General features: G+C 39.5%; 2 protein-coding genes across 7 annotated transcripts in view; one reads left to right on the top strand and one right to left on the bottom strand.

Annotated features, from left to right (window-relative positions):
• The window catches only part of runx2b (RUNX family transcription factor 2b), a 164,331-nt gene that overhangs the window by 11,067 nt on the left and 126,115 nt on the right, over positions 1 to 27,149 (top strand). For 3 of the 6 annotated variants that reach the window (XM_079643111.1, XM_079643113.1, XM_079643107.1), the window contains exons 1-2: positions 4,984 to 5,223; positions 5,378 to 5,530. The gene's annotated coding sequence lies outside the window, so the exon portion shown is untranslated. Of the gene's footprint in view, positions 1 to 4,983; positions 5,224 to 5,377; positions 5,531 to 27,149 lie in introns of those variants that run through there. The other 3 variants (XM_079643108.1, XM_079643109.1, XM_079643110.1) reach the window with 2 other exon arrangements.
• Positions 1 to 27,149, bottom strand: part of opn8a (opsin 8, group member a) — a gene marked incomplete at both ends in the record, with an annotated part of 98,026 nt that overhangs the window by 47,149 nt on the left and 23,728 nt on the right. Inside the window, one exon of the mRNA XM_079642178.1 lies at positions 7,217 to 7,510. Within this exon, the coding sequence (XP_079498304.1) occupies positions 7,217 to 7,510 (294 nt within the window). The remainder of the gene's footprint in view (positions 1 to 7,216; positions 7,511 to 27,149) is intronic.

Genomic DNA, 27,149 nt, shown 5'->3' with positions numbered 1-27,149 from the left:
AACGACTCTGTTAAAAATGTCCCTGGAGTGAAGCAGTTCTATGACACTGTAGAGACGCTCTACAACTTTTTTGGTCACAGTATCAAACGATGGGCATTGCTCAGTGAGTTAATGACGCCAGAGAGCAGAACTATCACATTAAAACGCTTATGTCCCACTCGCTGGTCATCTCGCCATGATGCGCTTGTTGCGTTAAGGCACAGATATGGAGACATTATAAAAGCCCTCGTCAAAATATCCCTTACCAGTGACAAAAAGGATGAGCGCAATGAAGCAAGTGCACTCAAGAATGCCATAAGCAAATTTAGCTTTCTATTTTTGGTCAACATGCAGACCAAGATTTTGGAAAGCATAAATTGTGCTTCAAATGTACTGCAAGCAAAAGACGGGGATATTCTCAAAGCATCTACTCTACTGCAAAATGCCATCAGTGTTTTGGTGTTGTATAGGGGACAATTTGATGAGGCGAAGTCCGCCACTCTTGCCCTGGCTACTAAATGGGGAAGTCAAACACAGTTTGAAACAACCAGGGACAGGAAAGTTAAGAGACACTTTGATGAACTTTCTGAAGACAGCCGCCTCACTGACGCAGAGAGCAACTTTCGGGTGACCGTTTTCAATGCATGTCTTGATATAATCATCCAGCAACTGTCCCAAAGATTCACCAGCTTAAATGCAACTGTGAACATGTTTGAGGCAATTCACCCCAACACACTACTACAAGCAAAGGATGAGGATTTACACCAAGCTGCCCAGCGGCTTAGAGAGCACTACAGTGGGGACATCGCCGCCAGCTTCCCTGGCCAGCTGCTTTCTTTCAGAACCTGTTTCAGGGACCAAATACAAAAACTAAAATCTGTCGCGGATCTGGTAAAAATGCTCATTGTTTACAACCCAGCAGTAACATCTACATTCAGTGAGGTTTGCACAGCCTTCATCTTATTTTTGACTCTTCCTATCACCGTGGCAACCGCCGAGCGCTCTTTCTCCAAATTAAAACTCATCAAAAACTATTTGAGGAGCACGATGGGACAGGAGAGACTGAGTGGACTGGCCTTGCTGTCCATCGAAAGTGACCGAGCCAAGAAATTGGACATACAGCGCATTGTTGACGAGTTCGCGGAGTGCAAGGCTCGCCGAGTGCCCTTCAAGTAGTGGTGAGTACACTTCAAATTTAATTTGTACAGTAGCCTACTTGTACGTGAATGTATGGGCCGCCGTGCCAATTTTACACTGCTCTGCTCTCATGGTGGATGCTGGCTGTCCATGGTGAATGGTGTGTCAGAAATGTAGTCATTTTATTAGGCTATGTTTTCGTTGTCCTTGTGGTTTGTTGGACTTTATGTCATGTTATATCATTATTATCTCTGATATATATTTCGTTTCTATACCCTTTGCAGGAACGAAATCTTAAATATTACACCTTTTCTTTAGTTACTTTTCTTTCAAACATTGTTTTAAATTGTAATCTTACTGACTGAGCGACTTTTTACGCACGAGCGTCAGATTACCACCCCGGACTCCCGATATTTTTGTCAAGCTTTATTGGGTATAAATGGCCCGGTCATGTGGCCCCGCCCCCCGGCCCGGGTCTGATATGTGCCGCCAGTGCCATGAAGGCACAAAAAACACCATGTTTGTGTCATGTGTACCATGTAAACAGAATCAGGTAATTAGCTTGAGGGAAACACAGAAACAGGATAACAAAAACAGACAACAGGAAACTGTTCTAAAGTATATACGTTTTAAATCCAAAAACAATAACAATACATAAATAGAGTGCAACAACGTTGAATAGATAGAAATACAGGAATAAAATAACTGAATAATATAGAGACTATATATATAGAGAGAATATATGAGACTTCAAAGGTATTTTATTTTGAAACTACATCGGAATGTCCTGATTCTCCCTGAGTGACTAGATGGGGTGTCCTGCTATCACCCTGGAGTGAGATGAGTCTTTGATACTGGACATTTTTTGTATTATTCTCATATAAAAACAGAGGGATGATAGCTCATATATGAGAATTCAAAGGTATTTTATTTTGAAACTCTACATCAGAATGTCCTGATTGTCCCTGAGTGACTAGATGGGGTGTCCTGCTATCACCCTGGAGTGAGATGAGTCTTTGAGACTGGACAGTTTTTGGTTTATTCTCATCTTAACACAGAGGGATGATAGCTCATATATGAGACTTCAAAGGTATTTTATTTTGAAACTGTACATCAGAATGTCCTGATTTCTTCGGTATGACTAGATGGGGTGTCCTGCTATCACCCTGGAGTGAGATGAGTCTTTGATACTGGACAGTTTTTGTTTTATTCTCATCTAAAAACAGGGATGATAGCTCATATATGAGACTTCAAAGGTATTTTATTTTCAAACTCTACACCAGAATGTCCTGATTTTTTCTGAGTGACTAGATGGGGTGTCCTGCTATCCCCCTGGAGTGAGATGAGTCTTTGATACTGGACAGTTTTTGTTTTATTCTCATCTAAACACAGAGGGATGATAGCTCATATATGAGAATTCAAAGGTATTTTATTTTGAAACTCTACATCAGAATGTCCTGATTCTCCCTGAGTGACTAGATGGGGTGTCCTGCTATCACCCTGGAGTGAGATGAGTCTTTGAGACTGGACAGTTTTTGGTTTATTCTCATCTTAACACAGAGGGATGATAGCTCATATATGAGACTTCAAAGGTATTTTATTTTGAAACTGTATATCAGAATGTCCTGATTTCTTCGGTATGACTAGATGGGGTGTCCTGCTATCACCCTGGAGTGAGATGAGTCTTTGATACTGGACAGTTTTTGTTTTATTCTCATCTAAAAACAGGGATGATAGCTCATATATGAGACTTCAAAGGTATTTTATTTTCAAACTCTACATCAGAATGTCCTGATTCTCCCTGAGTGACTAGATGGGGTGTCCTGTTATCACCCTGGAGTGAGATGAGTCTTTGATACTGGACAGTTTTTGTTTTATTCTCATCTAAACACAGAGGGATGATAGCTCATATATGAGACTTCAAAGGTATTTTATTTTGAAACTCTACATCAGAATGTCCTGATTTTTTCTGAGTGACTAGATGGGGTGTCCTGTTATCAACCCTGGAGTGAGATGAGTCTTTGATACTGGACAGTTTTTGTTTTATTCTCATCTAAACACAGAGGCATGATAGCTCATATATGAGACTTCAAAGGTATTTTATTTTGAAACTCTACATCAGAATGTCCTGATTCTCCCTGAGTGACTAGATGGGGTATCCTGCTATCACCCTGGAGTGAGATGAGTCTTTGATACTGGACAGTTTTTGTTTTATTCTCATCTAAACACAGAGGGATGATAGCTCATATATGAGACTTCAAAGGTCTTTTATTATGAAATCGTAGATCAGAATGTCCTGATTTTTTCTGAGTGACTAGATGGGGTGTCCTGCTATCACCCTGGAGTGAGATGAGTCTTTGATACTGGACATTTTTAGTTTTATTCTCATCTAAACACAGAGGGATGATAGCTCATACAATAGAGATTTCAAAGGTCTTTTATTTTGAAACTGTACATCAGAATGTCCTGATTCTCCCTGAGTGACTAGATGGGGTGTCCTGCTATCACCCTGGAGTGAGATGAGTCTTTGATACTGGACAGTTTTTGTTTTATTCTCATCTAAAAACAGGGATGATAGCTCATATATGAGACTTCAAAGGTATTTTATTTTGAAACTCTATATCAGATTGTCCTGATTCTCCCTGAGTGACTAGATGGGGTGTCCTGCTATCACCCTGGAGTGAGATGAGTCTTTGATACTGGACAGTTTTTGTTTTATTCTCATATAAACACAGAGGGATGATAGCTCATATACAGTATGAGACTTCAAAGGTATTTTATTTTGAAACTCTACATCAGAATGTCCTGAATCTCCCTGAGTGACTAGATGGGGTGTCCTGCTATCCCCCTGGAGTGAGATGAGTCTTTGATACTGGACAGTTTTTGTTTAATTCTCATCTAAAAACAGGGATGATAGCTCATATATGAGACTTCAAAGGTATTTTATTTTCAAACTCTACATCAGAATGTCCTGATTCTCAAAATAAAAGAGCCTTTACTCAGTCTCATATATGAGCTACTATCCCTCAGATAGTAGCTCATATATGAGACTGAGTAAAGGCTCTTTTATTTTGAAGACAGTTTTTCCGGGACTTTAGCGTAATGTATATGATATTCGAGCACCGCAATATCACGTGCGGGCTGGCTTGACTGCGTTTTCCCAAGTGGAGGCTGGCTTGACCGCAGTAAAATAGCCCAAACACTGTGGGGGGGCCCACCTGTTGTTGCTGTGATGGACAAAACTGAAAGCTATTTTATTTTATGTATTATTATGTTTTTTGTTCCCTCCTGGCCAGTTTTGATTTGTATTTATGTTTTTTTTTTTATCTATACATTTATGTTGTACCTACTTTTACAGTTAATACACTAGTTGAATTAGGAAGATGCATTTCTAAACACTTGAAGTGAATAATGCCTGCTGCCTTGGTTAGCCTTAGTTTACTTTTCTTTATCAAGATACTAAATTGTTACTGCATTTTGACTTCACTTTCTGTCATTGTTTATTGGATGCTGTTGAATAAACCAAATGAAACAGAATAGAAATAGAGATTTTTTTTCTGGGGTGCTGTTGAGAGGGTGTCCCACATTGTCCCCCACACAAACATACTCCTTGTCCCACATTTGGTTTGTTGGGACCTGGTCACCCTACAGATGGACTTTGAATTGGAATAGATACAAAGATAATCATCCTCCCACTCGCAGTGAAAATTATATATTTTGGGCTGTGTGCGGAGTCGGACTGTCACTCCTGTTGCCACGGACAACGTCAGCGAACTAGTGCACTGCCCACCAGCCACGCCCTGACACATGGGGTCACGCCAATCACAAAGCTTTGATGCGTTCAAGTGCATTATTCTGGCACAGGAAGATTATGTTATAGGACATTAACGATAAAACAGAATATTGTTGTTCTATTTTAGACACATCTCGATCGCGATCGACTGGTAGGGCACCCCTGATGCTTAGATTCACCCGCCTATCCCTATCCTCGTATTCCACCAGGCATTCAGCATTTCTACCTCCGAAGCCAGGGCTGGTGGAGAATTGCGGCGCTGGTCGTCTGTGTTTTCCAGCATATCCAGCCGGGCCTCAGAACTGGTCATTCGGGTAAGCATGTCGGCTAGCTTCTCCTCAACAGCAACAATAATAATAATAATGGATTACATTTTTTATTAGAGCGCTTTTACAGGTGCTCAAAGCGCTTTACAAATACACATTACACATATTAGACATGTAAGAGTCATTACTGTGGACATTACAGGAGCAAATGCGGGTAAAGGACACAACGGCCTGACGCAGTGGCGGCCGAACTGGAGTTCACCAACGCCCCTTGATCTGATGACCAACGCTCTAACCACTGCGCCAAAACCACCCCAACAACGGCTCTCCGTGTTTCCAATAGTTCTTTCCGAAGGTCAGTAAAGTGCTTTGTTTGGTCCTCAGATAGCTTTTGAAGAAGCTCAAGAATCGCGGTGTTAGTAGGCTCAGGCTACTTAGGCTGTCTTTCGTTGAAAGCCCAGTGGCGATCTGTTGTTATTAGCATCTGGTTAGCTAGCTATGCTAACGCATTTAAAGAGTTTTTTCTACAATCAGGTGGAAGAGAGCTCTCTCCTGAGAGGCTCAAATAACCTCAGCTCAGTGAGGTTAAGGCACACCTTGATATGATCATTATAGTTAATAAGAGACTAAATGAAAAACAGGTATAAAATACTATATGACAGGAACAGAAAAGTTGTTAAAAATAACAAGAATAGAGTTTGAAAGGGGAGTGATTTGTAAAATATCCATAAAGAAAAATAAATCTGCTTACAGTTCTGTTTCATATGGGTGTTGAGAGATGTATCCATAGATCTCCTAATGTGGCTCTCAAAGTGCACCGGATTGATGCTTTTAACTTCAACATTTAAAAAATAATCTTCCCGGGGGAGCATGCCCCCCGGACCCCCACCCCCACTTAAACTGGACCTATCATGCTATATTTGAATAATATAGTGTAGGACCATACTTATATAAGGCATATTTATATATTTATTTTTCAAAATACCAAACAGATCATGCATTTTAGCCATTCCTCATTTCGCTCAATTTAACACTGTCTTTGCATGGGCTGATTCTGTGAGAACAGCATCATCTACAGGCCTGGCATATGTACTACAGCGTCTCCATCGCTTTCGAATGGCAATGTCCGTGCCTGTCTCCTCCTGATTGGTGGAGTTGGCCCAATAGCCGTAGCGCCACTTTTGTGACGTCATAGAAGTGTTCAAATCTGGATCAGTCTGTATCAGATCCGTTGCAGCCCCTTTTTAAGAGATTTGGGTAAGGAGGAAAATAGAGAGGGTTGTGTTTTCTGACACTTGGTGAGTTCCCTGGAACACCGGGGACACATATTCATGTATAAAAGACGTACAAAAGTGCATTTTGCATGATAGGTCACCTTTAAATGATGTCCACATGGATAGGAAACTAAATACATTTGCACACATCTTGTGTCCATATCTTTCTGTTTTGGTGGTCATGCCACAACCGTGCACGTGCATGCATACGCGAGTCATAGTAAGATATCTGGATTAAGAGGTTGCTTTCTTTTTTTTTCTCACAGCATGAAAGAAAGGCCAAATGAATGGGCTGTGATTTTAGTTTTTTTAAGCAGAGGTTGAGTTCAATCATTTGTACGGCCCTCGGAGGATGTTGTAAAAATGTAAATGACCCTCGAGAGGAAATAGGTTCCCCACCCCTGCTGTAAATAATAATATAAGCCCTTAATGTATAACTTAACATCTCTGTCTCTATTGATCTGAGTATATTGTAAAGAATAGCCAGTTAATTGAAGCATTATAGCACAGGCCTTTGTCAGACGGTATGTTACGCTGTTTTTTTTCTGCTTCCAATAGTTCTCTCTTTTTTCACCATATGTGTGTTTGCATCACTGAAAAAAAGAACTCACCTTGTGATAAACCCGCAAGAGAAAAGGCATTTGAGCTCATTACTGTTTCAGAAATAATCTTTGATGTGGTTTAGAACAGGATGGCGTTGTATGCCAACTGGTTTTCATTAAAAACTGCTCTGGTCTTTGAATTTACCCCATGGGAAAATACATCACCTGTTTTCGGTGGACTTCCTGCTACCATGAACCTGATCATCCCCATCACAGCCAGAGTCATGATGCTGGTAATGCTGAAGATCATGCCCATCAGGCCGTAGTAGAGGCATGATCTGTCACCTCCAATCCAGGCATGGTTAAAACACGAATAAATGGACAGAGGATACATGCTGAGGGCCATGCCGATGTCTGTCAGAGCCAGGTTCACTGTCAGAAGCTCAGGAGATTTGAGTACGGCGAAGCGACCGGCTGCTCTTACCAGAACCGCCCCATTCCCAAAGACAGACAGGACAGCTGCAGTGGAGAATAGGACACAGAAAAATGAAAAGTGTCATTTTAGAACAAAAACGTTGATACTTAATCATGCAAGATATGGCCAGAAATGTTTACACTTAAACATTCAGACATTTTCATCAGAAGATGAAGAGATAAAGCGTTGACATAGATGTCTACATATTATTATTTATCTACTGAAATGAGCATGCTACCCCCTGTCTGTCCTTTTTTGTACTACCTCCTCTACCTCTATAGTGAGTCTTTGTAGTGTCTAGTCTGCCCTCAGTCTCACTTACGAGTACATACTGTAGAAGTCAAGCTGTCTGATGGATTGTCAATCAAAGGTATAGTCTTTCTAAATTTTTCAAAAATCCAAAGCGGCAGAATCGTAAAAGACAATTCACCCCTGTATGTTCCTTCTTGTCAATCTAAGAAACAAACACTAAAAATTACAATATAGCTCCTGGTTAGTGTCATAGTCAACACCCAGATGTCCAAAGTGAACTATAGACCAATGCCAAATGTGAATTGTCATTTTATGAATCGGCTGTCAGATTTCAGAATTTTGCAAATTCTATCCCTGCTGTTGTTATTTGGTCTTTTTGTTTTATTTTTCCAACTATAACAGTACATTTTGATGGAATTAACCAAGTAGTAGAGTTAACAATTATTAATAATAATTTAATTGAACATACAAATACATTAAAAAAAAAGAAGTCTGTTTTAATTGTACAAATACGGTGTCTTTAAAAGAACACCTTTTTTTTCCACAGGAAGCTAATACGATTATTAACAAACAAGATGAGCTGTGTTAATTTTTAGTGCGGAAGAGACTGATTTATTGGTTAAGCTCACGTTAAGTGTTTAAACAGTCACGTTTCACTCTTTTCATGTATATTTCACCATGCTTGAGACCATGAATGTGACATAAACAAGGTTATGAATACAAAAAAAAGTATTTTCTATCTGTTTGCCTCATTTCACAATATCTTTCTTGTATGTGGATCAGGGCTAATAGGTGCCTGTGCTTACTACAGAATGTCCTCATGAATATATAATGGAACAACAATGGATAAAAACCATCAAAGAATGAATTGAAACCTATCAATTCAAACACTTTGGTTATTAATTCATTATCATCAGGTATTCATAATAAAAAGTGGATGATCTGATTACTTGCTTCAACAAAATGTAGTTATTCTTATCTTCAATTTTACGCAGGTAACCGAATATTATGTGACATATTGCAGCATACATGTCTACTCTTTAAGCAAAGTGCTTACAGAGCATTAGAGTTTTAAAATAGAATCGACCATTAATTTAGAATTGCTGCTTAGATAATATTATAATGTCTCCTCCATTAGAAAGATTGGTTGATGTATTCTGGGTTCAGCCTGCTTTATATAACACATTTCCATTACACAAGCTTATGACAAATTGATTGACATCATTTTTCCGATGACATGTTTAATTATCAAGCAGACCTTATAAATTGCTGAAAGGCCTGCAAGGTCACCATTACAATAAAACCAGGCATCGCGTCAGGAGTTTGTGATGCAAAAGATAACATCCTCTCCCTAAACCCATCATGTGCCGCCTCTACGGAGGCATCATCTAGTGCAGGGGTAGCCAACACGGTGCCCGCGGGCACTCAGTCGCCCGCAGAGGCAACGTGAGTCGCCCGCCGGGCATGTTCTAAAAATAGCTCGCCAAGCAAATCCAAAACAAAAAAGGAAATGTAATTAAAATAATCTACTCTATGCATAAACGAAACCTAAATCATAGCGAACTCTATCTACTTACTACAACTCTATATCTATCTAACACCCCTCCTCCCCCACCCCCACAATGAATATCGACCAATCACGTTTTGCTTGATTTGCGGGACCAGCGTTGCAGTCGGGAAGAAAAGCAGTGTGGCACCTCCCCGCTGATTCTCCTTCTGGCAGAATCTACACAACACATCAGCCCCATTGAACAGCCTATCATGCCAGCCTATACAACACATGAGGAGCAGAGTTTTACTCTGTGTGTGTTGTAACTTGCATATATATTTATTCCACTTGACGCACACACAGGCATGGCGTAATCTCCACTGGGGACAGGGGGGACATGTCCCCCGCACTTTTCGAAATCCCGTTTGTGTCCTCCCACTTTACAAATATGTTTATTATTATTTTTTAACGCAACCCGTCATCGCCAAGGAGGAGCACACAGCCTCTGTGAGCGAGCGAGCCAGAGAGAGAGAGAGAGAGAGAGAGAGAGAGAGAGAGAGAGAGAGAGAGAGAGAGAGCTAGGGAGAGCACACTTTTATCTATTTAATATAGATAAAGTAAGAAGTCATTCCAGTGTGTACTATAGGACAGTACAACAAACTGTTTAAAAGGGGAGTGATTAAAAAAATATGCATAAATAAAAAGAAAGAATGCTAATTAGGTAACATAAGATAAGAATAAATCAGTTTAAATGATTTTTTATTGGTTGTGATAATATTCTAAAGATGATTGGAGTATTGAAAAGTATACAGCTCCCTTTCATATGAGTGTTGAGAGCTGTATCCATCCAATTGATTTTGTACTCAAAGTGCAGCAGATTGGTGCATTTCACTTCAACATTTAAAAAAAAATCTTTTAGAGGAGGTGAGGACCCACCTAGAAGATGTGAGATCCCCCTTGGAGGATGTGAGGCCCCCCCTAGAGGATGTGAGGTCCACCCCCAAATAAAGCAGGTTAAAATTATTAAATTGCATACATTTTCTTTTAGTAAACACTGAAAACGGGTCCCACAGACCCAAACAGCACACAAAGGTTAAAGGTAAGCATAGAATATATAAATATAAAATATATACACTGCAAAAAACAAAAAAAGAGGAGTAAAAGTAGCCCCCGACTTGCTTTATTTTTTTAAAGTAGCCCTCATCCTAAAAAAGGTTGGTGACCCCTGATCTAGTGCATTATGACCAGCTGAATTACTATGTGGTTTTGGAGCTGCATCTCCTTCAACCGCAGGATCCTACAGCGTAAAGTAAATGGGGCTGGGGAGATCACTGGTGCCTCACTTCTTTCCTCTTGGACATTTACAATACCAACAAAGCCACTAGAAATTGAGTGTGACACCATCCATCCCTCACACAGTCTCTAAGTTACTGTGCAGAGATACTGGAGCCTCCCAGCATGCTCCGCAAGAGCGGGTAAATCCCTTACACATCATCACGGTGATGAACACTCTCTCCCCTCTGTCTCCAAAAAGGCTTGTTGTCTTACTCTTCATCCCATCAAATGACATAAAACTTGCATTATTATATATATTTGTATCTCTGTTTGTACTATATTTTTTACGTTTTGTTTTTTATTCTATTATTTTTTAAAACCCCTGTTGTATTTGATTATAATATTTGTGCATAACAACACCGTGGTTGAAGTCATTCTGCATTTTGATGCTCTAAATGCCCCATACACATATGGAATATAAACCATAAACAGCTAATGCAATGATAGTCAGTCTATGCATTGCTATTGCATACATGTACATTTTTCTTCATAGATTGGGACTTTTTTCTCCAAATAATGATGTCTTGTGAGTCTGTAAGCAACATTTCAACAACATTTCAAATGTCATAGTTAAGGTACACACTGTGCTGTACAATAAATCTGAGCAATTGTTGTAAAACTGTTTAATACACCCTTTGTTCCTTATTTCATGAAAAACTCTGACAATAATCCTTCTCTTATCTCTCTGAGGTTGTCTGCTTTTGGGTCCTCACCTGCTGAACATAACATTGCTGGGCTCTGCATCTCTGCATCTCTTTTTTTGTTATTCTTTTTGTCAGTTGCTGTGTTGCTCATCCTGCAACAGCAACAACCAACTATGACTTAAAGATACCAACTTTGGTATGCTCAGTCTCCTGCAGGGCACTTACGTTCTATTCCAAAACATCTGTTAATTATTACTTTTTATTAATGATTGTCTTCTCTTGGAGTCCCCTGATGTCTGCAGGTTTTGTAAAAAAATGTATGTCAACAAACTAAAGCAAAATGCTTCTGCAGAATGATCTAAAAAAAAGAGAAACAACTGATTGTTGGGATGCTGTGTTTGCAGAGGTCTCCTTGTGTGGATGCTTGTGGGTCTCTTTATACAAAAATCACTCATTTATTTGCCTTCAACCATTGCTCAATGATGAAATTAAAAATAATGGGGTGGATTGTCTCCAAAGGACTGTCTGCTTAAACTCATCTGTTGCTTCAGGCAGGAAATAATCTGCTGCGGTTGTGTGAAACAACACTTGGAGCAAAGAGAGCCAGGACCAATGCATTAGGAATGAACATCAATCACAAACAACCGCTGTTTTCTTATGTGCCTCCAGTTCGGGATCAAGTCTGCTTCTTTAGACAGCCCTTAAAGTCGCATTAATTGATTTTTCTGGGGCACAATAGGTGGGGGGAGATCACAACAGTTGACTGACTGCCAAATACAAAAGTCATCTGGCTTTGTGGCCAAACACATGTGCAACCAGAAGATTGGGAGCTACATTAACATTCACTGTGTGTTGAAATTGTCTTTATGTATATCTGTTTATATTATCTGTTTTATTCTACGCTAAGTTATCTGGGTTTTAACCTGTTGAGCCCCGAGCCTATTTTTCAGGCCTCAGGCTCGAAAATGACATTCCCAGAACAATTGACTATAACTTCACTTCTAAAAGGGGTAAATTAATAATCTTTTTTCTCAAAGCAATTATAAACCTCTGAGTTGGATGTAGAAAAGTCAGAAACAATATAGATTTTTTTAATTTTAAAGCAAATTCAGATTGAGCAGAGTAACATTTTTTTAAATTATAGTGTCTGTTACTTATAGTGAAAAAAACACCCTTGAATGATGGGATAGCGGATTAAAAGCTTTAGGAATCCAAACTATAACATATAATAAGTACCCTGTATCAAGATTGATGAAAAAATAAGGGACATTTGATCTTTTTAGAGAGATTTAGAAAAAAAAACCCACTTCTGGGGTCATTTGGGTGCATTTTCCATACTGTATGTCTGCCCCCCCTTGGTCGATTTTGATGATTGACACCTTTTTAACCGTTAGAGCCAATAGAATCGAGGGGACGTTCCTAAAATCCATCTAAACATTCCCCATTGGTGAATGAGTGATGCGTAGCCATGTGCCCAAAACCGGAAGCTGTCATATACTTTTTTTTTTTGCTTGAAAACGTTTTATTTTTTTTGTTTTTTATAAATGTTTTATTGAACATTTTTAAAACATACAAAAGCTCGGTGAGGATATCATCAACTTATCAACATAAGTGCAAGACATTCATTCACAATAAGACAACAAAACATAAATAATACATCCAATAAGAGCCAGGGGGAGAGAAAAAAGCATAAAGGCACAAAAACATTTAAGGCACAAAAACATTTAAGAGGCATTAAAGAGCATCTTGCAGGTTTTTATTTTTTCTACATTTAAGCTTAAACTTGCTTGAAAATTACAATTAAAAAAGTGAATGCAAGATTTGATATGTTTTACGAGACATAAGGGCAGGAATTCAGAGGGAAAGGAGCAATTTTGAGCTCTGCTCTTAAAAACGGCTTTTCTTTAAGGTCATACGTCAAACGCGTCATATTACATCACAAAGGGTAAACATCTCCGCTCTCTGACCGCGGGTATAGTAGAGTTGCGTTGAGTAGAGCGGTTTGTTTTAAGGAGCTGGTATTTTTCGGTAGTTTTACATTGTATTTCACAATTTGTAATCATGGTGCAGTATTGTGTTTGTGCAGGTTGCACAAATACCAGCCTGTCAGGACATCGACTCCACAGTAAAAAGGACCGGAGCTAGCGTTCGTTCCTGGGTGCGTTGTGCATCCACCTCCCCGCAGCACATACTATCCACAGCTTTATTAGGAAACCGTATTACTTCTCTCTCCCCCCATTCGCTGCTCTCTCTCTCTCCCCTCCGGTACTGTGTTGTTTGTGTGTGCGTGGTGGCTGTCACTCCTGGCTCCCGGCTCAACCTCCACTCACCTGCTGCAATCAGCTGTGCACCCTCCCCGACAACACACCTGCTTTCCATCAAGCCATTTACAACGACATATCAACGGAGGCTCCACAACCTTTCTCCGCCAGATCGTCAAGTATCAGCCGTATCTCGCGTCTCTCCTCCGGTACACAGCACCGTAGTGTGGAGTTGCATTAGGTAACGCGAGATACGGCTGATACTTGCGCATTAGTTTCTGTTATGGATCAGTATCAACAGTCCTGCCAGTAACGTTACTATATTATCGATGCTACTTTAGTTATAGCCTGATATATGATAGCTAACTTTACAATGTTGTGATGTGACGTTAGCTAACATTCTGTAGCTAACGCCGGTCACTAACCAAGATAGCTGCCCAGTTCTCCACTGGTTCTCCTCACACCACAGCTCAATTTCTCTCCGATGGCCGTTATTTCTTCCAATCCTTGGCTGCTCCTGGTCTCTTGGACGCCTAGCAGGCTCATAATTATAAGGTTGTGGTCCGTCATATGCATTAGAATATTCATGTTCAACTTCTTCTGTGACTTCTGTGTCGAAACTAGCATTGGGATCCATGTTTATTAATACGTTACACCGGCCGCTTTCTCCCTTGTGTCCCCTGTGTTACGTCACACGCGGGAGGTCAGGTGCCGAGGCTTTTTTATGCGGAAGTGAACATTTCTTACAAAAACAACGCCAGATGTCACTGTAGTGTATATTTCTGTATATTTTTTGGAAAATCTAGTGTATTCATCATTTCCCTACACATTTATTCACAGATATCTTTAACCTGGAAGTTGCTCTTTAATGATTTACTAGATTGCAATGGTAAACTGCTAGATGTTTTGGCTTTTTCAACGAAATACAATATAAAGTGTACTGATAAAGATTATAACACAATCTGTGTTGTTGTAAATGGCTTGATGGAAAGCAGGTGTGTAGTCGGGGAGGGTGCACAGCTGATTGCAGCAGGTGAGTGGAGGTTGAGCCGGGAGCCAGGAGTGACAGCCACCACGCACACACTAACAACACAGACAGGGGGAAACAAACAAACAAACACAAAGGAGACGGCTGGAGCAGTACAGCCACCACAGCGTTACCTAATGCAACTCCACACTATGTCTTACGGTGCCGTGTACCGGAGGGGAGAGAGAGAGAGCAGCGAAGGGGGGGGAAAGAGAAGTAATACGGTTTCCTGATAAAGCTGTGGAGAGTATGTGCTGCAGGGAGGTGGATGCACAACGCACCCAGGAACGAACGCTAGCTCCTGTCCTTTTTACTGTTGACTCAATGTCCTGACAGGCTGGTATTTGTGCAACCTGCACAAACACAATACTGCACCATGATTACAAATGGTGAAATACAATGTAAAACTACCGAAAAATACCAGCTCCTTAAAACACAACCGCTCTACTCAACGCAACTCTACTATACCCGCGGTCAGAGAGCGGAGATGTGTCCCCTGTGTGATGTAATATGACGCGTTTGACGTATGACCTTAAAGAAAAGCCGTTTTTAAGAGCAGAGCTCAAAATTGCTCCTTTCCCTCTGAATTCCTACCCTTATGTCTCGTAAAACATATCAAATCCTGCATTCACTTTTTTAATTGTAATTTTCAAGCAAGTTTAAGCATAAATGTAGAAAAAATAAAAACCTGCAAGATGCTCTTTAACAAACAAAATACCCCTCTCATGCCAATCACTCCTAAACAAGGATTTTCTGTTTATAATAATCACTCTATTGTTCCATAAAGTAGATCCATGAGGAGAAAATGTCTGGGTAAATATCATTTTCCAGTAATTAAGTATCTGCTTATGAAAATTTGACAATTTGGTCGGAATCTTATTAACCTCAAAATCACATTTTAAAAGAAAATCAAACCCTCCAAGACGTTTAAATATGCCCTTTGGAATATGGAACCACTTGGATTCTGGCTGGGACAAAAAAGCTTTTAACCATTTTATTTTAATTGTTCCAATCATCGATTCAAAGTCTAAAGCTTTAATTCCGCCTTTATCATATTCTTTAACAAGCTGTGACTTTTTAATGTGGTGAGTTTTATTTCTCCACAAGAATTGGAAAATAATTGAGTTTTTTTTTTTATATTAGCCGAAGAGACAAAACATGAGTGGCATGGATAAATAAGTTTAGATATACCTTCTGCTTTAGTAAGAAGAACTCTGCCAAAAATAGTAAGATCTCTAGTTAACCAATGACTGAGAGATTTCTTCATATCTGTGATACGGTTACAAATATTAAGATCTTCTCTCCTGATATAATTTTTAGATAATGTTATTCCCAAATATTTCACTTCAGGTACCACTCTAATAGAGTCAATAATGGAATCATCATATGAATGGATAGGGAGTAATTCACATTTTGAAAGATTAAGAGATAACCCTGATGCTTTCGAAAAAATTGAAATTGTGTTAAGAGTGTCCTTTACCATGGATTTATTCTTTAGGAAAATGGATGTGTCATCCGCAAATTGACTAATTTTAAATTCTTTGTCAAAGAGGGTAATGCCTAATATTTTGTGATTCTTTATAATAACCGTTGTTAATACTTTGGTGGTCAGAATAAATAATTTTGGGGAAATAGGGCAACCCTGTCGAATACCACGTAAAACCTTAAACCTAGGGCTCATTCCAGGGTTCAAAGATACAGAACTATAGATGTCCGAATAGAGCATCCTAATTACGTTGCAGAAATGTTCACCAAAACCCAGAAATGTTAGAGTTTCCATTAAAAAGGAATGTTCAACAGTATCAAAAGCCTTATAAAAATCCAGAAATACGAGACTTTCAGTATCAATAAACTCCTGGTAATCGAGCATATCCAATATCAGTCTGGTAAGGTTATGAATACTTCTGCCCTTTATAAAGGCTGATTGACATTCATCTACTAGTTGATTCAGACCTGAGTTTAACCTGTTAGCATAAACATGTGCTAACAGTTTGTAATCATTACATAGTAGGGTAATAGGTCTCCAATTATCCAACAAAAGATAATTTTTATTTGGTTTTGGAATTAAAGTAATAAGGCCATGTTTCATGGTTGGCGAAAGGTTACCTGCTGAAATGCAATCTGTGAAAGCCTTATAAAGCATTTCTCGCACATCTGACCAAAAACATTTGTAAAACTCTATGGTTATACCGTCTAGCCCTGGTGATTTGCCACCAGACATTTGCAGTAATGCCCTATCTAATTCTTCAATTTTTTGTCGATCGTCAATATACTGTTTAAAAGGATCATCTATTGTCTTTTTGAATTCTGTAATTTTACTAAAAAAGTTATCACAATTTTCTTTAGAAAACTCTGAATTATATAAATTGCTATAAAAAAGTCTAATTTCTTCGTTTATCTGGTCTTGATTTGCAATAGTGACATCATTAACACTCAGTTTTTGGATTTTCCTTTTCACTTGTCTTTGCTTTTCTAGATTGAAGAAATAAGAAGTGTTTTTCTCTCCTTGCTCAATCCATCGGGCTCTCGAACGAATAAGAGCTCCCTTAGCTTTTTCCAAATACATATTGTCTAATTGAGTTTGTAAATTGTTCAGTTTAATTTGCTCACCCAATGATAACTCAGCTTTAAGGCATAAATTATTCATTTAACTTGTCATCGCTTGTTGTTTTTGTTTCTTTAATCTAGAGGAGTATTTACTGGAATTTATCGCAATCTGTCTCACACTCAATTTAAACCATTCCCATTTACTGAGAGATGACATATCCAAAGCCAGAGTTTCTTTTATCAGTTGTTTGATCTTTTTACAAAAATCTGCATTCTCCAAAAGACTATTATTGAATTTCCATATAGGTTTAAGATTGGGACTGAAGTTGCATAGTAAAAAGGACAAAGAGATGACACAGTGATCAGTCAGAGGTGATGCTGAAAAGTCACACTTTGAGACATTATTAGTTAGACTAATAGAGATTAACCAATAATCGAGCCTGGAACACTGACCATTGTTAGAAGAGTTAAACCAGGTATATTGTGACTTTGAGGGATTATTTATTCTCCAAACATCAGTTAAATTAAATTTAGAGGCCAAGTGAATAATAGAATCATTAAAATTATGACAATGTCCCCTTAAAGGAAGACGATCTAACCACTCATCTGGAACTACATTAAAATCCCCTCCGATTATAATCTTATCAGTCATATAAAGTACTTTCCATTCCTCTAATTTTTGGCACAAGATTGAAAGAAAATGATTGTTTTTAATCTTTCTGTTATATCCATAAACACACACCAGTATGTAATTAGTCCCATTAACATCAGTCACTCACAACCATTAGCCGATGACCGTTTGTATCACTCCTGTGGTCAATTATATTTCCAGGTAACCTGTTAAATAAAATCATAACTCCAACCGAATGTGATGTTCCATGGCTGAAAAAAATGTTGTCTCCCCATTGTACTTTCCAGAACTTAGTGTCTGCCTCTGCAGTATGAGTTTCTTGCAGAAAAACACAATTTGCCTTTTGTTCCTTACAAAAAAGAAAAATTGCCTTACGTTTCACATTGTTTTTTAGCCCCCTAGCATTTAAGGATATGAACGATAACATTGAAAGAGCAAAAATAAAATCCTTAAGAAAATGCGCAAAGGAATGCTATATCGATGCGCAGGAGTGAGTAACGTAGCCCTTACCAAACATATTTAGTGCAGTAGCTCACAACATTTTGAATATAACCTGAGACAAGTCCAATCCTAAAAACACTCAAACTGAGAACTTCAGCATACCTACTGAGGACCGAAAACCTGCTCCCTGTCCCTCTAGTTAATTACTGCAGTGTTTTTCACGTTATTCCGGGTCCACTCTTTTGTTGTCAATCAGCGCGAAGCCTTCCTTCAGAAAAGCTCTCTTCCCCTTTCTCCTGGCTTCTTCAACCAGTGGCCACAGCTTGGAGCGAGCCTCCCGGTCCTCCTTGGAGAAATCCTCTTTGAAACGAATGTGCATCTCGCTGCAGACTCTCGCATCTTTGGACTTTTTCCAGATCTCGTCACGAACAGTCCTCATCCCGAACTGAATGATGATTGACCGCGGTGTGTTTTTGGAAGTAGCTGCATTACCCTTCATACCCAGCCGATGGACAGTGTCTATTGAGTCACGCAGCTTTTCCACAGACAGCGGAACAACTCTTGTGAGTATGCCGATCACAGCTTCTCTTGTGTTTTCTCCTTCTTTTTCCGGGCAGACCATTCATCCTCAGATTCCACCTCCGCTTGTAGCGGGCTTGCTCCTCGCCAGACTTACGTAGTACAGTGTTATATTTCAGAAGATCATCAAACCTTTTCTAAAGAGCAGAAATGTCTTTCCTTTTTTCTTTAGCTGCTTCAGTGTTTGCTTCAATGCGTTTTTCAAACTTTTTTAACAGCTCTGTCTGTTCATCCATTTTTCCGGATAAGACTTGTATTGCCTGGAGAATTGTGCTGCTGCTATCCTCTGCCATTTGTGTTTTGCCATGAATCTTTGATTTCTTTGGATTCGGTCCTTTAGTTGGTGTGTGGTCCCAATTTATTTTGTGTCTCTTAGAGTTGTCCGCTTCCATGTCCTCAATATCCGAGTCGTCACACGCCTCACGGAGAACTTTAAGTTGTAATCGTGGTCGGTCATTCTAGCAGGCACTTTATGTCAAAAGTGTTGGTACAGATGGAGCGATTCATTTCGGACAGTTTGAAACGCGAGGGCCGTGATTGGTACGTGATCTGCCCTTGCTCAAGGGAAAACCTCCAGCTTGACTTGAGACCGCCCCCGTGATAGATAAATGTATTTATAATGAAGCCAGCTGCAATGGATCATTGATCCACCAGGAGGTGCAGTGGGGTTCCACACTGGAGCTCACGTGAAATAAAGTCAGATACAGTACGCTGGATGTACAGCGGAACTTTGTTAAGATCCATATGTCACGGATATCATACTCTGTGCTAAATAAGACACATGTAATCATTTACAAAACATCAACATGTTGTTATTTAACAAAATAATTTTGTTATTCGAAAAAAACGAACGGGAGGAAATGCAGCCCGGCTCTCGATTTTTAATCCTAATTTAATCATCATCTTCACCACGATCATTTATGTTTATGTTCGACGAATTGACATGAAATCACTGACACATATGAATATACTGTATTCAACTTCATTAAAACGTTATTAACGTGCCTAAACTCAGTAATTCACCAAAAATATGTATATTTTAATGGAGTTTCGTCGGTCGATCAGGATCCCAAAGTGTAGCGGAGGGATCCTCATCTGGATGAAGGGTGTTATTTTCCCCATAAAGAACAAGTCGCTGCAAATTATCCCGCTTATTACATGGCCACATTCTCAACAAAGTAACGACATGACTCCCAATATTAATTGAAATGCTTTTATGGATTTAGAAAATGTTTTTATTGATTTAAAAAATAGTTGTATGTATTGATTTAAATTCACATGCATCCGCTAAGAAAAATAGTCCGTTGTTACAGTTTTTTAAACAGTCTGAATGAAACGGCAGCTCTCAGCTGTGTATTTACACAACTAATGGCCCATCAACCACAGCTCTCTCCCCCCCTCCCCCCCTGATCTTTCTTCTCCAGCAGCTAAATTAACAGTAGGTTACTCTGAGTGACCATAGACTGTATGTGACAAGCTTACAGTTAGTGACGTAACAACACCATAAAAGCTGGTGGGTTGAAAGCAATACGGGAGGTAAAAATAACTAGAATAATTGTGACTTATTTATTGTGGCTTTTATGTTTTTAGGTTTAACATTTTATGTAATTCAGGCTTATAGTTCACCCTTCTCTAAAAGCCTTCAACAATGACAATATTCATTGTAATTGAATAAATCCTTCCAACACACATTGTAAAAAATAGCCTACTGTAAGTTAAGAAATCATTTCAATATGTACATCTTCTGATGTAACAACAATAACATTATAAATAGTAACATAGCTGAACATGGTATTGCACATTTAGCTTTGAGTGTTACTGACCTGAGATGTTTTTATTACATGAATTAAGGTGACTGAGGCTTTTTAACATACAGGGATGCAAACTCATCAGGTATGAAAAAGGTGACAAGGATCCGAGCCCCCGGCTCCCCCACCCCACGGAATGACAGAGGATTTTAGCAGTCAGAACAACTAAAGCAGCAGTGTTAATAATAATAGAAATGCCAAAGAGTCACATAATAGAAATATATAAAAGCATTTATTTCAAATTGTGGAGCAGTCAGTATATAATTTTGGCAGCACTGTTGAGCATTTTGAAAATGTATTTTCAGGCCTCTGTGCAAGGCTTAAGTCTTTTTATCTTTATAGCCACATGGTGTAAAGTAACTAAGTTCATAAACTCAACAAGTACTATACTTGGGCACAATTTTGAGATACTTGTACTTTATTTAAGTATTTCAATGTTTTGCTACTTTGTTCTTCTACTCCACTACAGTTCAGAGGTACATGGTGTACTTTGACTCCACTACATGTATTTAATACCTTTAGTTACTTCACAGATCTGGATTAATTAAGTGAAATATAATCAAGTGTTAAATCAGACTTTAGTTCCACCTGGAGTAAATCCACAAGCTACCCTGCAGTATACAAAGTCATTCAAACTAGCTGCACCTTTAGCAGCTTTGAGAACACTTTCATGATCAATCATTATAAAACATATCATATCTATTATTCTGAAATGGACCAATCTGCACAATGACTACTTTTACTGTCGCTACTTTCACTATATTTTGATGATAATACTTTTCTACTTTTACTTGAGGAACATTTTGAATGCAGGACTTTTACTGTAACAGAGTATTCCTACACTCTGGGACTATTACTTTTACTCAAGTACAAGATCTGAGTACTTCTACTTTTACTCAAGTACAATATATATACTTATACCACCTCTGTTTATAGCCTATGAAAAAAACTATTAGAAATAGAAGGCTAAAGCTAACGTTAGCAGATAGTGACAATGTATGCTAGCTAGCTAGCTCAACGATTCCTTAAATAATATTGCCACAGAAAAACTTTTCAGTTCACATCACGCTCTGCCGCTCCGACAGGGAGCTCTGCTCTGAACACCTGAACAGCCCGTTCTAACAGCTGTTCACCAGCGGTCCAGTCTGTGCCACAGTGACTCCGGACGCACAGTTAATATTAACGAACGCACCCGTAGGTAATGTAGCTGCTGAAGCTAGACCATCATCTCGGAGCAGCAGAGCCTTATACATCCATGAGCAGAGCCGACAGGCAGGAAGACTCGTGCACACAGCTCGTACTTCATTATAATATATAAAAAAAGAACACCATGCGTGTCATGATGGCACATAACAGCTCACGGCCGCAGATTACTCCGGGTCCCAGCCCCCCCCATACCCCAAAAATATTTGTATTGCAGATCTACATGAATCACACAAACGACTTATTTTGGATTCAAAACGGCGAATTTCGCCGAAAGGTGACAAGTTTGCATCACTGAACATAGACAGAGCACAACTGAAACATAACATCTGAAACGATGTAACAACATAATACACTTATTATTATTATTTTTTATTGATTTAAAAAATAGTTGTATGTATTGATTTAAAAAATAGTTGTATGTATTGATTTAAATTGACATGCATCCCCTAAGAAAAATAGTCCGTTGTTACAGTTTTTTAAACAGTCTGAATGAAACGGCAGCTCTCAGCTGTGTATTTACACAACTAATGGCCCATCAACCACAGCTCTCTCCCCCCCTCCCCCCTTGATCTTTCTTCTCCAGCAGCTAAATTAACGGTAGGTTACTCTGAGTGACAAGCTTACAGTTTGACACAACACTGTCATTGCAAGTGACCCTCAGTTAGTTGACTTTTATGTTCAACTGCTAAATTCGTTACTGATAAAAAAAAGGGCTTCTACTGTACCTAATTACCTTAACACTAGAACCACCAGAGGTTTTTGTATAGGCCTACCTAAACCCGTCAAATCCCGCTATTAGAATGCAATGTTTAACAACATAGGGTGCTACATAACACACTTTCAGGAAAAGTCAGGGACTGGGAGACTTTAATATTTTATTGAAAAAGTTACATTGCACACACACAACAACACAACACAAATTGACCCGATTGGCGGTTCTAGTATTAAATAAACTCACTAATTAATGAAACCAGTTCAATACGCATTATTCTTATTCTTATCATTCTTTATGAGCGCAGAAATAGTCTTAAAATCAGATCTGTTTTTTAAATGAAATCTGACGGCAGGCAGTTAGCTCTGATCACCTATGACAAATGCACCGCACCTAATCGCTGGCCATTCAGCCACAGACACTGTTCGAAATGGGGGGGAGCTCGGAGGAGCTTGGCTCCCCCGAAGAGGGAGGGAGCTCCCCTGAAGGCTGACTTTGAGATAAATAGGGGGAGCCCAAAACAGTCGTGCATATTTGTGTCACACAGATTAGAAATATTGAGTTTCTGTAAATAACAGTTCTTGAAATAAATAATAGTTATTGTTCATTACAGTTTCTGAATATTTGTTTTATATTTGTGAATATGTCTGGGTGTTGCCATCTGTATGTGGCGGCGCTGCATTCTTACTTACGTTGCTATGATTATGGCGGTGATGCCGGCGCGGTATTTGAAATGTTCATATTGATACTTTTTTAACTCTGGCTGTGTAATAAAAAAATATGGCAAAACGAAAACAGCCAAGCGTCACAGCTTTTGGATTCACACGCAAAGAAGCGAAGGAGTCTAAAAATGACAACGTGAACGGAAAACAACTTTTAGTTGGCCGGCTGTAAGCGGCGTTAGGGTCGAGTTTGACAGCTCCACACCGAGGGAGAGGCCTGCCGATGCGGAGCCTGAATAGGCTTCAACAACGGCCACATCCGCCGGCATAGTGACACCGTCTGTATTAGTAGAAGAGTGTTTTTATAGCAATTGATCGCATCCGCGCTGCTGCGCCAGTCAACAGAGCGTGCGTGTGACATATTTAGTAGCAGGATGTGCTCTGAAAAATAGGGCTCCCCGAAAGCAAATGAGTAATTCGAAAACTGACAGAGCTCCCTCTATACAAATCAAACTGTAGAAGGTGTGAAAGCACCTATTGTTTTAAATAATGGTCGGAATGTGACCTGTGAGCCTTCTGAATCACCGTGGGACAGCACATTCTAAACTAAAATGTTCAATCAATAAAGTAACATCTTATCTTATCTTAATAATATCTTCATATTAATAATAATAATAAATCATACAGTATGTGTCCGAAAGGGAGCAGGAGGAAGCAAACACAAAAATATACTGCATATTAAAGCAAACGATTGTAAAGGTTAAAGTATGAGCATAACAAATAAAGAAGTGTAATGTAAACATTTACATTATAATTAGGTTTATTTAATATATAAAGACTATATATTATTGAATTACAAGATTAGATATACTTTAGTTGATCTAAAATATTGATGTGTTAAAATGCTCTTCAAAACACAACTGAAAGTCCATGAAACTTGTCTTTCTGTATTTGTGAATGAAGCGCCATCTCCTGGTTAAAACCTGAAATTGAAAATCTGGCAACGCCCTCTTGGAAAATAGTGGGAGGGCTTAACATTCCTCTATACTGGTCTTTGGCTGGTGGTAGGCAGGAAGCTGTAAGCTGGAGTCCTAAATTCAGTGCTGCATCTGTAACTGGAGAATTAAAGTAAAATGTGACTATTTAAGCTTCTATAATAACTTAAAGTGTATCATGAATAAGCTATTGCCTGTCGGTTTTGCAGTCAAGGACTCAAATCTAAACTTCTTCTACGAGCCTGCAACGTTGCTGCTTCTCACTCCGCCATCTTGCAGTACTCTTCTCAACTCCTCCTGTCATATACTCTCGTAGCAGCTAATAGGCTTGTTTGAAACGCGTTGCGGCTCGCCTCGAAAGTAGACGAGAGTAGCCGATCGCAGCCGGGGGAGGTCTCAAAAAGCTCGTCTGAAGTCGGACAGCTCTGAGTCGGCTTCTTCTTCTTCTTCTTCTTCTTCGCCTTCTTCTTCTTCTTCTTCTTCTTCTTCTTCTTCTTCTTCTTCTTCTTCTTCTTCTTCTTCTTCTTCTTCGCCTTCTTCTTCTTCGCCTTCTTCTTATTCTTCTCTCGGTTTTTGGGTGGATTGCAAACTACTTTAAGGTGCATACTGCAACCTCCGGAGTCAGCTTGACTCGGTTTGCGTTTATAAAGAATGCACACATGTGTTTAATCGTTAATGTCAGATATGTACTAAGTAAATACATTTGTTCCTGCTCAAGATGAGATTCAACTTTATTGTTATTGCACATATTACAGGTACTGAGACAACGAAATGCAGTTTAGCTTCTAACCAGGAGTGCAACAAGCAGTAAAGTGAAAAGTAATGTACACAATCTACAGAATAAAATATAGAATGAATTGAATGATGAATAAACAGTGAGGGGTATGAATACACTAGATATACACAGCAGCCTGTGAGCAGTATGAACAGTGTGTATGAATATGCTAAAATATATAAAGTATGAAACGGTAAGCAGTGCAAGTATAGTATAAAATATATGGATATTAACTTCATGATGATAAACATTGTGGAACAATGATGAAAAATGTTAATGGGAGGGGCGACGTAAAACTGAGACAAAACAACAACAAACTTTTGCCAAGCCAATTGGAGAGTTTCATCAGCAGCTCGTGGTAAAAACCACCAATGAGCGCTCAGCTCGAGATACCAGCGAGTCGTTTCCCATCAAGCATTTCGCTTCCGCATCCCGTGGAGAAGAACTGTGCCGCCTCGCCGCGCCTCGCTCTCAAGGCTGCGGGCGTCTTTGTCCCGCAAGATTTCAACGTCTCATGTAGGCGAGCCTCCAGAGCAAGTCGGACAGAATGACTAACCATCATGCAACGCACTAGCAAGACGTTGATCGCAACTGCGCAGGTCTGCGCAGGTCTCGCTTGTCTCAAACAAGCCTATTATGAAATCTCCGTTATTGACATACAGTGTGGCAAAAAAGTATTTAGTCAGCCACCAATTGTGCAAGTTCTCCCACTTAAAAAGATGAGAGTCTTGTAATTTTCATCCTAGGTATACCTCAACTATGAGACAAAATGAGAAAAAAAAATCCAGAAAATCACATTGTCTGATTTTTAAAGAATTTATTTGCAAATTATGGTGTGAAATAAGTATTTGGTCACCTACAAACAAACAAGATTTCTGGCTCTCACAGACCTGTAACTTCTTCTTTAAGAGCCTCCTCTGTCCTCCACTTGTTAACTGTATTAATGTCACCTGTTTGAACTCGTTATCAGTATAAAAGACACCTGTCCACAACCTCAAACAGTCACACTCCAAACTCCACTATGGCCAAGACCAAAGAGCTGTCAAAGGACACCAGAAACAAAATTGTAGACCTGCACCAGGCTGGGAAGACTGAATCTGCAATAAGTAAGCAGCTTGGTGTGAAGAAATCAACTGTGGGAGCAATTATTAGAAAATGGAAGACATACCAGACCACTGATAATCTCCCTCGATCTGGGGCTCCACGCAAGATCTCACCCCGTGGGGTCAAAATGATCACAAGAATGGTGAGCAAAAATCCCAGAACCACACGGGGGGACCTAGTCAATGACCTGCAGAGAGCTGGGACCAAAGTAACAAAGGCTACCATCAGTAACACACTACGCCGCCAGGGACTCAAATCCTGCAGTGCCAGACGTGTCCCCCTGCTTAAGCCAGTACATGTCCAGGCCCGTCTGAAGTTTGCTAGAGAGCATTTAGATGATCCAGAAGAGGATTGGGAGAACGTCATATGGTCAGATGAAACCAAAATAGAACTTTTTGGTAAAAACTCAACTAGACGTGTTTGGAGGAGAAAGAATGCTGAGTTGCATCCAAAGAACACCATACCTACTGCAAACATGGGGGTGGAAACATCATGCTTTGGGGCTGTTTTTCTGTAAAGGGACCAGGACGACTGATCCCTGTAAAGGAAAGAATGAATGGGGCCATGAATCGTGACATTTTGAGTGACAACCTCCTTCCCTCAGCAAGGGCATTGAAGATGAAACGTGGCTAGGTCTTTCAGCATGACAATGATCCCAAACACACCGCCCGGGCAACGAAGGAGTGGCTTCGTAAGAAGCATTTCAAGGTCCTGGAGTGGCCTAGCCAGTCTCCAGATCTCAACCCCATAGAAAATCTTTGGAGGGAGTTCAAAGTCCGTGTTGCCCAGCGACAGCCCCAAAACATCACTGCTCTAGAGGAGATCTGCATGAAGGAATGGGCCAAAATAACAGCAACAGTGTGTGAAAACCTTGTGAAGACTTACAGGAAACGTTTGACCTCTGTCATTGCCAACAAAGGGTATATAACAAAGTATTGAGATGAACTTTTGTTATTGACCAAATACTTATTTTCCACCATAATCTTCAATTTAATTCTTTAAAAATCAGACAATGTGATTTTTTCTAGATTTGTTTTTCTTATTTTGAAAATTACAGGCCTCTCTCATCTTTTTAAGTGGGAGAACTTGAACAATTGGTGGCTGAGTAAATACTTTTTTTCCCCACTGTAAATAGGAAGATTGATTATCAGAAATAATTTCAAAGTGACACAGACACATTGGATTAACCTATGGATTAACCTTCAGCAGCGTTTT

This window comes from Notothenia rossii (assembly GCF_949606895.1).
Source record: "Notothenia rossii genome assembly, chromosome: 8".
Classification (NCBI taxonomy): Eukaryota; Metazoa; Chordata; class Actinopteri; order Perciformes; family Nototheniidae; genus Notothenia; species Notothenia rossii.
This window is presented reverse-complemented; position numbering and strand designations above follow the sequence as displayed.